The sequence below is a fragment of the Poecilia reticulata genome, linkage group LG1 (genome assembly GCF_000633615.1).
Source record: "Poecilia reticulata strain Guanapo linkage group LG1, Guppy_female_1.0+MT, whole genome shotgun sequence".
In the NCBI taxonomy this organism is placed as follows: domain Eukaryota; kingdom Metazoa; phylum Chordata; class Actinopteri; order Cyprinodontiformes; family Poeciliidae; genus Poecilia; species Poecilia reticulata.
Genome location: NC_024331.1, coordinates 5,189,907 through 5,203,300, shown reverse-complemented (window position 1 = coordinate 5,203,300; position 13,394 = coordinate 5,189,907). Strand labels below are relative to the sequence as shown.

The window sequence follows — 13,394 nt, the reverse complement described above, 5'->3', positions numbered from 1 at the left end:
AGGACTTCTCAAACATGCATTACAGCAAAACTCCAGGTGTGTTTTTGATAAAAGAATAACATCATAATATGAAGCACAGCTCAAAAATTTTGATTTTACGCAATAATGTCACTTGTAAATGTGGGCTATTAGATTACAGTTCCACGAAATAAATTAGTTTCATAAAGAATTAATTCAAAATTGTTCTTTTTTTTAATGGAGTGATTATGCTAGAAATGTAAAAACAAAGAAATTGTCATAATCTGGGATATTTAAAAAAATAAATAAAATACGGAAAGATGAAAACAAAAAAAACAAACTGATTTTTTTTGTTAGCTTACTTTGTCGGACATGTTTCTATGTCTCTTCCGCATGTTTTAATGCAGCATGTAAACATGTCCTGTGTGTGTGTATGCGCGTGTGTGTGTCAGACTGACATCCCCTCCCATGGAGCACAGCGATGTTTGTCAGTCCCAGGTGGTGTGTGTGTGTGTGTGTGTGTGTGTGTGCGTGTGTGTGTGTGTGTGTGTGCACACTCGTAAACAATCCCTTTGATTGAGAGACTGTGATGTCCGTTTGACAGGCGGCCTTGTGCTGCCAACAGACTGCTGCATCGCCATAGTTACACCGTGTCATGTGGCCGCCACCGCCGTGAAAGAGGACAAATGCTACAAACAGAAACTGGGAGCAACTGGAGTAATTTGGTAAGCAGGAGGTCCGGGTAAAAAGGTTGGTGGTGTTTAGTAAAAAAACAACAACAAAAAACCAGCCAAAACATTAAAAGTTCAGGGTAAATACTTGAAATGATCACAAAAATTATTGCTTAAAAGTTCATGGCATATTTTAAACCTTTATTTGAAAGAAAAGGTCTAAACTGGTCACACTGCATGATAATAATACCTGTTATTGAATAGATCATCAATATCTGTGTAATTATGTCCTGTTAGCATCAAAAACTGTCCTTATGTTACTTTTATTTGAATTTATGAGGCAAAAAATGAAAGGCGAAGCCTGAAAACTTCAGTTGCTGTCAAACCATCTTCCTGTATTGCCAGGTTGCCACATTGAGAGATTTCATAGTCAAGGCTAGATGTGATTAAACGAAGCAGATTCTTTGGAACATCAAATCCGTTTCACATCCTTCAAATATTTGCATTGCTTTTCATGAGCGCTCGGTTTAAATGGTGAACACACGTCTTGATCACGGGTGTGGAAATCAGTCTTGGTACGTTCTTCAGCAGTGAGGTCACTGCTAGTTAAGATTCAACTGACCATCTGAAAATGAAATGTTGATGGTCATGTAATTATAGGCAAAATGTATCAAAAAGTAGGTCGTGCTGTCAGTTTCACTTTCGGTTTTGATCGTTCGACATGGTGAGGTCAGTGAATCTTCATCAGAGCAGACTGAGCATCTGCATGGTGTCTTATTGGATGGATTTAAGTTACCATTTACACGTCTGGGGTTGTTGGCAGTGGCATTGATGTAGAAGTGGCACTAAGGCTGTAGAAATTTACTCTAAACTGGACTAGACTCTACATCTTAGCTTAGTCTGTTTTCAAATTATGTCAATTGTTTCCAAATTGATTATTAACATTGCAAAAACCTGACCCAATGACTGACATGCATGAGCTTCCATCTATGCTGGATAATAAAAGTTAGTCTTTGGAGTTACGATTCAGGATTCTATACAGAGATAATAAAACCCCTCTGTTGGAAGCTGCTGCTTCTTCAGTTCTCTCCGGTACGCCGGCTCTTTTCCCAGAAACATATATCCTGTCAAACACACCTCACTTCGCTCTCAAAGCTGCCGTCATGGAGATTAATGGCAGCATTTAGAGCCTGCTGAGTTCCACCTGTCAAGGCCCGGTTCCCCGGGGCCGATCCGGTCTGTGCCTTTGGATGAGAGACCGTCCCGGGGCAAGATCCATCACTGAAACCCATGACAGACTGAGACTCTGGAGGCAGCCTCGATAGCTGGACCACCAACATGGAGCCATTCGTCCAGCATGACAGGCGAGCTGGACGAATCCAAGTGGAGCCGACCCGCGTAGCTTGTTCTAACGCGGGATCAGTCCGACATGAGGTCTGTCAGGTCAGAGCTGGAATTTTTATGGAAATAAATGTACAGGAAGCGTAAATGTTTTTCATTTTCTTAGGGCAGATATGAGCCACGATCAAAAACAGGAGGCGGTCTGACAGATTATTAGAAAGTGTGCATGAAGGAAAACATTCATTCATGTCTATGTTGTGTTTCAGTGATCTGTTGTTTTCTCTGAGGTTTTAGGTCTAAAGCAAGATTTTTTTTTCCAAGTTCGATTTGTCATAACTAGAACAATGACAGGTATGTTTTGACAAGCTGGTAAAAATGTGTTAAAGAAAGAAAGTAAAACAAAAAAAATGTCAGGGATGAAGAGAAACTTTTTTCTGTTCAGCAACTAAACTTAATAAAACCAACAAATATTTAATGTGTGAGGTGTTGCATGACCTGTAAAACCTAATTTTTAATGTTTTGTACACTGAATAAGAAAACAGGTCCTCCAACTTTAAAAAAAAATCAGTTAAAGTAAACTAAGTTTATCCAAGTAAATGTATTAGGATTATTAAGTTGTCATGTTTGTCATAAAGTAAATTTGACAAACTTAATTTGTCTACATGTAACAAATTACTTTTTTTTTAAAAAGTTGGATCTACATTCTTTTTTTTCCCAATGTGAACTGAGAAGTAGTTCATAAATAAAAATGTACGTTTTCTCATAATCATTTCTCATGACAGTCACTAAATGATAAAGTCTTGAGTTAAAAGAGGACGTCGGTCTCCTTCTGTCTTCAAGTTGGTTTTCTTTGAATTTGCCATCTGTACTGCTGTGGCAAAGCTGAAAAGTTAAAAATAATCTAAAAGTCAGTTGTTTGTTTATTGAGAAACATGTGAAGAAACTGTGTGGCTGGGGCATATTGACGACTGAGTTTGACAGCTGTCTTGGCTTGTCAGTCACTTCTATTACAGTATCACCAGCAGGCCGCCCACAGAGCGCCGCTTGATGCTGCCGCACGCCTCCCTGTGAAGGAGGAACGACGGCTTTTTATGTCCTCACCCGGCTTTTCTTTTGTAAAAACGCCATAAATAGTGTGTTGTTTATTTTTAGAGTTTGGACTTTTGCTCGTCCTGAAACTTAGTCAAATTTTGTAATTGGAGATACCCGTCTTGTTATTTTTACAAAATGCTGCATTTTACCAGGTTCATTTACATTTCACATTTGTTCTTCAACAAATGAGCTGTTATGAAGTTAATGTCATGCTCTGTGCGCAGTATCAGCACAAGCTAAATGATCTGGTTTTTTTTTTATTAATTCTGTGGAATAAACAGAAAATATATCAATTAAAGGAGATTTTTTGCAATCGTCACAATTATATAAAATTCCACATATTGTGCAATATAACCTGTGGCAATAACTAATCATCAGACAAAGGTTTTGGATGTTTCATAATGTTTGATATTAAGACAATATCGCGGCATGACAAAAAAATAATAACACCTCCCAGCAAAAAGTTTTAAAAATGATAATTTTCCACCCTGAGTAGTTTTTTCTTTACCAACGGAAATTCAGTGAAGGTAATCAGTCAGTCATTGAAAATGGACAATTTTCCCAGATAAGTTACTGAAAAAATATTTTTCAATTCCTTAAATGAACCAAAACTAAAAAATTTTTTTTTTCTGTCCATAGATCAGTTGAACAATCAACCAGCAATGTCTGCCCACCGGCCTGCGTTCAGTCTCCATGGTAACCAACATCTGAACTAGCCAAACGGTGCTGGTGTCGTTTATCGCAACTGAGTCTTAACTCCATCCAATGCCAATGTTTCACATCATGCTTGAAGATTTCTCACACGCAGTGAAGGACATGAGCAGCTAGCCTGCTAGCATGTCCACCTGGATTCAGGCTTGTTGCTATGGAGCTAGTTAAAAACAAGAACCGCAACAATCCTTTATGTGAAGACGTACGTACTGTGTGTCCAGTGGAAAGAAATTTCCTTCTGGAATTTAAGTCTTGAACATTAACAGAAAACAATCAGTGGTATACTTTTTCCCCCTCAACCTGGACTGCTCAAAGCGTACATGCTAACAGGTATGCTACCTAGCTTCCAGCTGCTCTGTAAACTGACCGTGTCCTCACTCAGTCAGCCCTGTCAACTCATCACCTCACTGATTATAAAATAGAATAGAATATTTTATTATCTCTGGAGGAAAGTGGTCATGAACTCAAGGGTGCAAAGCAGCAGCTGCCCAAATATACAATAAATGCGCGTACAAGTCATATAAACAGCTGGAAATGTAGACTACATACACAACAGCTCGAAAAACAACAGCAGCAAAGTGACTACACACCTCAGTAACTTAAATTTTTGATTCAAACTTTTGATAGAGGAGGGTACATAAAGTAACACTTTAAAGTTAAAAGAAAAAGCTACAAAAAGTTCTAAGGGAAGGAAAACAGGAATTGTCCAAAATGGATTAAAGTGGATTAAAATCATAACTTTTTGTTTGATGTACTGTATTATTTCCAATTATTATAATTTGTGTTGCCACCTACTACAGCTTCCTGACAGATTCTTGATAAGGAGGAGATCGCGTGGATTTATTTTTCTCTAAACAGGATTACTTCAGTCACCAGATTACAGATCGTTTTTGTTCCCCAGCCTCTGAAACTCTTACTGGAGCTTTAGATAAACTGACAGTCTGCATCTTTTTTCTTTCTTTCTTTTTTTTTTTTTTTTTTTAAACCAAAGGATTATTTTTGTAATCTGATTCCCTGCAATTAGTTATTGGACAATCCTAGAATATCACTAGCCGCGGCTTTGGATAATGAGACTTGGCAGTAAGGACAGGAAAATTACTGGACGTGTTGGCTGGAACAAAAAACTAATGTCAGAGCTGCAATGGGTGAAGGGGGGGATCGTTTTAATATTATGACAGAACTTTATTTTTACATCTGTATTCAAGCTGAAGCATAAAAACAATGTAATTTCACATTAAAAAAGCAAAACAAGATTTCAGTGTCAATGGAGGTATTTCCAGTTTTCCAGCGCTAACAGGTAACGACGGGAGCCAAAACTTAAACAGCTTCTCACCAGTATCTGCACATTGTGTACATCGTGTCCCCGGCATTAAGCGGAAATTGCAGCGACGCTGTGATGTATTACGTTAAAAGCTGCAGTGAGATAGGTTAGATAGAACGTGGGCCTGCGTGTTAAAGATAGCATAAGATGCCTGAGGGCGTGTGACAGCAAACCAGAGCTGCTTAGTTTTTCTCTCTCTCTTTTTCTCTTTTTCTTTTTTTCCTTTTTCTTTTCCTGTCTTTCTTAGCACCTCCCAATTGTCCCCTTCTCCCTCTAGCTCCTCGGCGCACAGTTTGTATGGCAACTGTAGCTCCGACGGCAATGCAAGGCGTTCGAGCTGGATATCTTTCAAAATCTCTGCTCTTAATCGTGTTGAATCTCTGGTGCCAAGGACACTGAGTGTGCCGAGAGTGTGCAAAGTAAAGCCACTTTGCAAAGAAAATAAGAGCTTCACTTGCTGCGACTATTCTCTTGAACAAACGTGTTGATGCTTTTGATGTGGTTTCGCATATTTCACGATTTCATACTGAATATTTTTGAGGACATAAACATGGTATCTTATGACTCGAGTAAAATCTGTTGGTCCTATTCCTAAAAACATTTAGACAGTTTGAGTCTCTACTTACACAGTTTATTGTCACTATGTAGCAATGTGACCTAACAATCTGGGAAATCAGTGTAATTAAATTGAATTCAAATAAAAAATAACATAAATGAACATTATTTCGTGTTTATTTAGTAAGAAAAGTCGTTTAGTAAGTAACAATAGCAGCGTTTATAATGACCAAATTGGAATTACAAAAATACATTTGCTTCAAGGAAACAAGCCAATTCAGAAAAAACTCACGTTTTTCGATTGAAATGTTTTGGATCTAGGATAAGATGGTTTTTCAGCTGTCTTGAAATTAGTGTAGACAGCAAAACTGCAATGGGAAAACTTTTTTTGCATTACGGGATCAACAACCTGATGAATACGACAGGAAGTGGTAGGAGGATGAAGGCTTGTCTTTTAATGACTTATCACATGAACAAACTTCTTCACATGTGACACAAGAAATTGTGTTTCTTATTTAATGGATACACCACAATTGCGAAATTGTGTTGTTGTTGTTTTTTTTTTTGACATATCCACAACAATAAGACTCATATCTCAGTCTTATTGTTGAAATCAACATGTAGTCTTTGATGTTATGACTTATTAAAGCAATAGACATCGTTCAAAAAACACATTATTTAGATATATATACCTAAATAATGAAGAATGTCGCAACTACAAATTCACTATTTCAAGTAAACTTCTGAAAAACGTTATTTGTCCAGTTCACTTAAGAGCAAATGACGCAACTACTTTACAAATCATAGAACTTTTTTTTTTCATTTTTGAATAGTTTATCAATTACATTAGTTATCAAATATAAACATAATCTAAATATTAGTTTTCTCTTTACCCCTCCATATTAAGACATGCATGAGCAACATATTGAATACAATTCAAACATAGTTCAATGTAAAGGCAAAAACTCAAGCTTTCCACTTTCTGTAACTCGCTCTTTATATCAATACGTTCCATACATTAGAGTAGTATTACTTAAATGCAGGAATTCTCATCTTCTATAAAGTATCATAAGGTAAAGCCTTAACTGGGAAAAGTATAGATTTAAATGTTTTCTTATTCAAAAGTTCTGACTGACTTTGAAAAGACAAACAGGTTTGTATTTTAATAACCAAGCAGGTTTTTGAGTATTTACAATTAAAGCTCCGAAAATGTCACTAGATGAGCAATGACATATGCCACACGTAAGGTGGTTTCTCTCTATTTTAAACCCTCAGTCAAAACAAAGTAAAAAGCTATTCCTGTGGAAATCTCCCACAGACACAGAGGACCAAATGAATCATGGGAGAAATCCCACAAATGCCGCAAATCTATGTCATCAGTCCATGGTTTTGTCTTGTGAATCAGGTGAATGTGGGGCCCGGTATGTTCTGATTCAGTCTGATGATAGATAGAAGAGGACCGGTCTGTGTGTGTAGGTGTGTGTGTGTGTGCGCGTGTGTGTGCGTGTGTGTGTGTGTGTGTGCGTGTGTATGTGTGTGTGTGCGTGTGTCTGCATGCGTGTGCATGTGTGTGTGTTTGAGTGTGTCGATGTATTGTGTCAAATCTGTTTCACACTTAAGGAGACATTTCACAGTTTCCCTATTGTATAATCACAAACAAACTCACACTGCAAGACACATATGCTTTGAGCTCTCTTTTTTTTCTTAACTTAACTGAACATATGGATGAACAATCAGCCAAACTTATGCCACAGTCTGTCTCATTTATGTCTGTCTCAGGTGTGCAGAATGGTAGCAGGTGTACCCTGCCTTTATCTGAGTTCTGAACCTTACTGTGTTTTCACACCTGATAGTCCGGTAGACTCGGTTCGATTGGGGACCAAAATTGCAACATTTGTTACATTTTCAGTTGGTGCGGTTCTCTTCCACGCTGCACTGTGTCAAGCAATCCAAACCATCTGAAGAACCTGTTCACACACCTCGCCTGTGGTGGCGCTGCACCAAAAACCACTGAAGAAAACAACAGAAAAACCTTAGAAGAAGATATAAGCGCAACTTCCTTATTCATGAAATGCCAACAAAAATGGAGTAGCCTCAGATTCTAGCGGTTTTAGGATTTCTCTTTTCTTTAGCCAAAGATGATGAGCCATTTCAGCCACTAGCACTATACTCGCAAATTTGTTTTGGTTGTATTTACCCAGAATGCCCTGCGCTATAGTCTGCTTCCTAACTAGGGGTCGATTAAGGCGGACTAAACAGGGCTGGTGTGAATGTACCCTTACAGAAGGTCAGATGTTTTTGGAAAAGAAATATATATAACTGGGTCTTCAGTAACCCTTTAAACTGTCATAACCAGATAACTGCTGGTTCACAGCTGATTTATCTCCAGATTGCTGAAATTAGGGTGAGGGCTTTTTCCACTGAAATGACTCCAGTGCTAGGGACTGGTGCTAGATCGTCCATAGCAGCAGGTTCATGTGTGTCCACTGACTAAACCTGACCCAAAGGACTGGTGCTAACCTTTAATAGGCTGACTATTGGAAACAGCAGTCAATCAAAACTTTGTAAGCCCCAACATTTATAAAATGCCAGAATTTCGCTTTTCTTCAGCTCCGGTGACGTCGGACATAAAACAGTGATAAATCTTCTTCTAAAAAGTTGAGTTGGACTCATATCCAAACCCAGCACCTTCTTGGTGCAAGGCAACTGTTGTTCTGACTGTTGCTCCCCTATCCAGCCTTTATCCTTTCCTGTCATTACTTTATGATCTTTATATCATCACTCTGTTGCCCGAATCAAATTCAGTACACCGTCCCTTCAATGTAATAGTCAGTTAGGCAAACAACTCCCCTGTGAAGGGCAAATCTGCAGCTGATGCTGCAAGGCAACCAATTCCACTATGCCAAAAAAAACAAGGTTACCAAACATCCCCTCTAAGACCTGAATCAAGAGTCCATTTATCAGCTAAAACATTATATTGTCCATGACTTCTGCAGAGGACGTGAAATTTTTACCACTTATGGGTTTATAAAGGAGATGTGAGTGAACTGTACACCTGATGTTAGATAGATAGATAGATAGATAGATAGATAGATAGATAGATAGATAGATAGATAGATAGATAGATAGATAGATAGATAGATAGATAGATAGATAGNATAGATAGATAGATAGATAGATAGATAGATAGATAGATAGATAGATAGATAGATAGATAGATAGATAGATAGATAGATAGATAGATAGATAGATATGCTTTTTTCCTTATGAAGAAAATTATTGCAGAGTACATACAGAAGAGTGTGGGCTTGTGATTTTCTGTGTAGGCATGTAGGTGCAAATGCAGGACCATGTGAAAATGAGTGTGGGCATGAAAGGATTGATCTGCTCACGGCGGCATTGTTGGTGGGTCTGTGCATGTGTGCCTATAGATGTTATATCTATTTACGTGTGCACATACACGGCTACCTTTAAGTCTTTGGCTCACCTTCTAGGCAGCACGTCCTCCACAGGCCCGAATGCGTCATAACCTCCTCGTTCTTCTTGCTCGTCTCGTTCTCGTTGGTGCTCTTGATCTTGCAGACGCCGCGTGAGTACAGCCAGTAGTCCGTCCCCACAGCGATGGTCATGAGGCTGAAGGCGGCAAAGGCCCCCACTGTGGTCAGCAGCATCTGAACTCCGCGGTCAAACACACCCATGTTGCCACATTCCACGAAAGGGGGGCCCCCTTTCCTTTTGATGTACAGGAAGTAAATATTTGTGAGTTTGCGTCGCCACGCCAGCTCGGAAAGCGGGGATTGGGCTGCGTCGGGCGGACGACGGTAGCGGGGGACGGCTGGGGGGGCGGGGGAGTTAGGGGAGCTCGGGGGAAATCGTATGGTTGGTTTTTTGGGGGGGGGGCCGGCACAAAGACGAAAAACAAAATAAAAAATTCGGAAGACGGTTAAGGTTTCGGGTGGGTTTCCTTCTGTTTGACCCAACAAAAAGGGGGTCAAACACCCTTTGGCAATGACGGCAACAGCCTTAAGAGGTAAAGTTCTCTAAATTCTGAACTTCTGATGGCAGTAAATTGCCCTACTCCGGAAATAAAAAAAGGCTGACCTAAAAACACGAGTTTCAGCAGATTCCACAAGAGACCTGGTCTGGGATCGGGGCCTACTTTGTTGAGTTTGAAGGCCTCTAAATGTCAAACTCTGAAAAAGGCCAAGATAATGAGGGGGATGGAGGACTTAGGCTGCTTCAGACCTAATTTTGGCTTTCTGAGCTAACTGAAGGCATGAGATACATTACAGTCCTCACAGCTTTAATGGTGTGGTAATGGAACAACATATGTGGCACGAGAAGACGATCTCAAGCAGCGTACGCCGACTTTTTTACAGACCCAAACTTTCATGCACACACCTGTACATGCATGAGCACCCAGACGCACACAGTTTCAGTTTGAATTAATTGATACCGAAAAGGGATTAAGGGGGGAGTGGCGGTGGAGTGTGGTTAAGACAAACACAGTTGGCGGCCTGGTTTCCTTCAAAATAACCCCCCAAACCCCGAAAGAAACAGAAGCAGCGATCACAAATGGAGAATGACACAAGACTAATTTGATGTGATCAAAAGGATAAGCAAACTGTATAGATTTATCTCGAGCATGATTTGGATAACCGAGCTGTAACATAACACATTATGGGGAAAGAGGGACGATGGAAGGCAGGCAAGACAGACAGGCAGGGCCAGGGACATATGAGGAAATTAACACTAGATGTCTTAAAAGAAATTCAAAGTAGCAGAATCAAGCATTAATCAAACATCAAGGGTAAAACGAAAAATAATGCAAAATATCAGCAAGTAATATGACTGCCGTGGAACCCATTCCTTAAGAGATGATGGAGCATAAAAACAAGGAAGAGATGCCCCTCTCTCTAAAAAAAAAGGAAGAAAAAAAGAAAAAGGATAGATAAATGAAAGAGAAGAAAAATACAGTTTGGAGGAACAAAAAAATCTAACAACAGCCTGTTTAGTTGTTCTTTTTTCTGAAATTACGATCCCCAGTTTCCATATGTGGTCCCTAGACCTTTCTCCGGCAACAGCGGAAACCTGCTGTTAGGGGATCGGGGCAGCGGCAGCGACGGTACACCGTGGATAGAGGGGAGCATCCAGGCAGAGAGGCCGAGCATCACCGGTCATGCAGCCGCTCGCGGCTGGAGGAGAACCCGGTGGAGATGAGCGAAGCTTTCCCGGTGCCCCGGAGCCTCTTCTTCCCGCATGAAAACAACGAATCCCAGCGCTTTCTGTTACGGCCAGCCGGAGAATAGCGAGAGGACACAGACACGGCCACTGACTGTCATCCCGTAAAAATGATGAAACATTATCGAAAACGCGTTGTTTTTTTTTTTTCTTCTTTTTTGTTTTTTCTTTTGGAAGAGCTGGCGTGGCGCGACGCGTTTGTGTGCGCGCGAGAGACGGAAGGAGAGAGAGAGAGAGAGAGAGAGAGAGAGAGAGAGAGAGATGGGGAATAAAATCAAGTAGAGCAACACATCAATCCTTGGTTTCCTGGTTTCTCTTCTTCGCAGAGCTGAGATAGAAGTGGAGAAAAGAGAGGAGGAGGTGGAAGAGGAAGAGGAGGAGGGGGTGGATTATGGTTAGAAGCAGGGAATGAAAAAAATCTACAGTGCCACAGAGCGAGGAAGTAGCGGAGAGAGAGCGAGGAAGATGTTCTGCGCGCAGTGGCGGCAGCAGCAGCGCTGTACGCAAAAACAAGCGCCCCCATCTTCCTCTTAATATATAAACAAATAAATACAGACGTTCAAGTCAAACCTAGCCTTCTTTCCAAAAGAAGGGGGGGAAAAAATCACATTTGGCCATTTTACAACCACAACTTTAAAGATATTTGATCAGGAACTAAAGTGACAAAGCAGCACAAATGGAAAGGAAGATCATTGTTCTTAATTCTTTTGCACATACAAATATGAGAAGCATGTTGATGCCGTCCACTTAACTCTGACAAGTTAAATCTAGTGCAACAAAATGACTCTAGAAGTGATCTAAATAGTAAATAGAGAGCACTTGCATGTGGTTTAATGTTCATAAGAATGCAGCTGTTGTGTGAAGGCGTTAGAGTCACGTTTATTAGCAACAGTGCTTAAAAACATGAAACAAATAGTAAATGTCGCATTTTGTCAGGACAAACACTAGTTTTGCATTCCACTAATCTGAAAGAGCGCTAAGAAAATAGAATAATTCAGTTTGCCACAGGGGAAACAGAGCAGACGAAGCAAATATTTAAAAGAAGGAAGAAGCATGAGAGCAACACAAAGTTCTGCGTTAAAGGAAAATTAACATTGCACATAACACTGAAAACACCGGTCAGTTCGATACCATGACCGGTCCGATACCGGGCCCAGTATTGGTATCAGACCGATACAATACAATGCCAAGTATCTGTATCGGTATCAGTAATCGGTAATACTTTGTCCTAATTCTGTTCTACGTTTGAACAACATAATTAAACGTTTATTGATTCCCACAAAATACTTCAATGATACAATTTGTTTGCAATTTTTCCTAAATAAGCAAAGTGCAAAAAAAAAATTATCCAACAATCCAAACCAAAATTTTTTTGAGGTAGAGTTGCGAAACTATGATACAAAAACAAAATAACATTTTAAGAGGGAATTAGAAACTAAAGTACTGCTCTTATGTATGTTAGTGTCGATCTGATACCGATACCGATTTGGTATCGATATTATCGATATTTTGGATCGTTTCACCCAACTCTGCTTGAAACTGGGTCATAGAGTTATCTCTGAAAATACAACCAGAGATACAGCGGGCGGTTCTGATTGACCCACATGCTAGAATGGCATAGTCAAAGTCCAGACCTGTATTCTAATAAGAATCTTTGACAAGACAATTGATATTCATTGATATTGGAGTTAATCAGATCTTCTTTGGTCATTTTCAGAGCATTAAAAGCCAAAACAATGAAGACCCAACAATATGCCGCTTAACGCTGACAGATCCATCCACTCATCCATCCATGAGAGAAAATGAGAGAAAAATGGGTTTAAAAGTCAAAAACAAACTTTATGTCGCTAGCATAATAATAATAATAACGTGTGTATTTCAAAAGAAAAAGGTCAAACTTAATTCCTGTAATATTGTTAGAATATGTTCTCATCTTAACTTGTCTTTGCGTTATTTTGTGTTATGTGTTCATGTTTTATAATTTACTTTGAAAGGTAAAGCTGCAAGTTCTATATCCTGTCACTTTGTTTATGTGCATGTTGTACTGTTGTTGTCCACCAGGGGCGATGAGAGTGAGTTCTTGTGTAAAAGCAACACTGTTCTAATAAAATGAAGTAGAGATGGAGTTAACGGAAGGCTGAACGTTAGCAATAAAGTGAACACAGCTATCTAACGAAAAGAAGTGTGATTCATTTTAAAGATGAGTTCAGAACAAGAAAACGCAACAGGTTATGGGCCCAGGCACCGCACGGGAGGACGATGGGACAGACTAGTTTTCAACGGAGACGAAAACAACTACGAACTTTGGGAGGTAAAGTTCCTCGCTTACTTAAGAACGCTAGGCTTAAAAGACACCATCCTATCTACCGTGGACCCAGACGAAGAGAAAAACGCGGAATGTTACGCGGAACTAATCCAGGTCCTCGATGATAAGAGCCTGTCGTTGGTGATGAGAGATGCCGCCGACGATGGGAAGAAAGCTCTGCAGATATTACGCGGCCATT

General features: G+C 39.8%; 1 protein-coding gene across 1 annotated transcript in view; it reads right to left on the bottom strand.

Moving 5' to 3' along the window:
- Positions 1-9,687, bottom strand: part of cacng2b (calcium channel, voltage-dependent, gamma subunit 2b) — a 78,231-nt gene extending 68,544 nt beyond the window's left edge. The window contains exon 1 of the mRNA XM_008433427.2: positions 9,137-9,687. Within this exon, the coding sequence (XP_008431649.1) occupies positions 9,137-9,347 (211 nt within the window). The 5' untranslated portion in view covers positions 9,348-9,687. The remainder of the gene's footprint in view (positions 1-9,136) is intronic.
- Between the last annotated feature and the right edge of the window lie 3,707 nt (positions 9,688-13,394).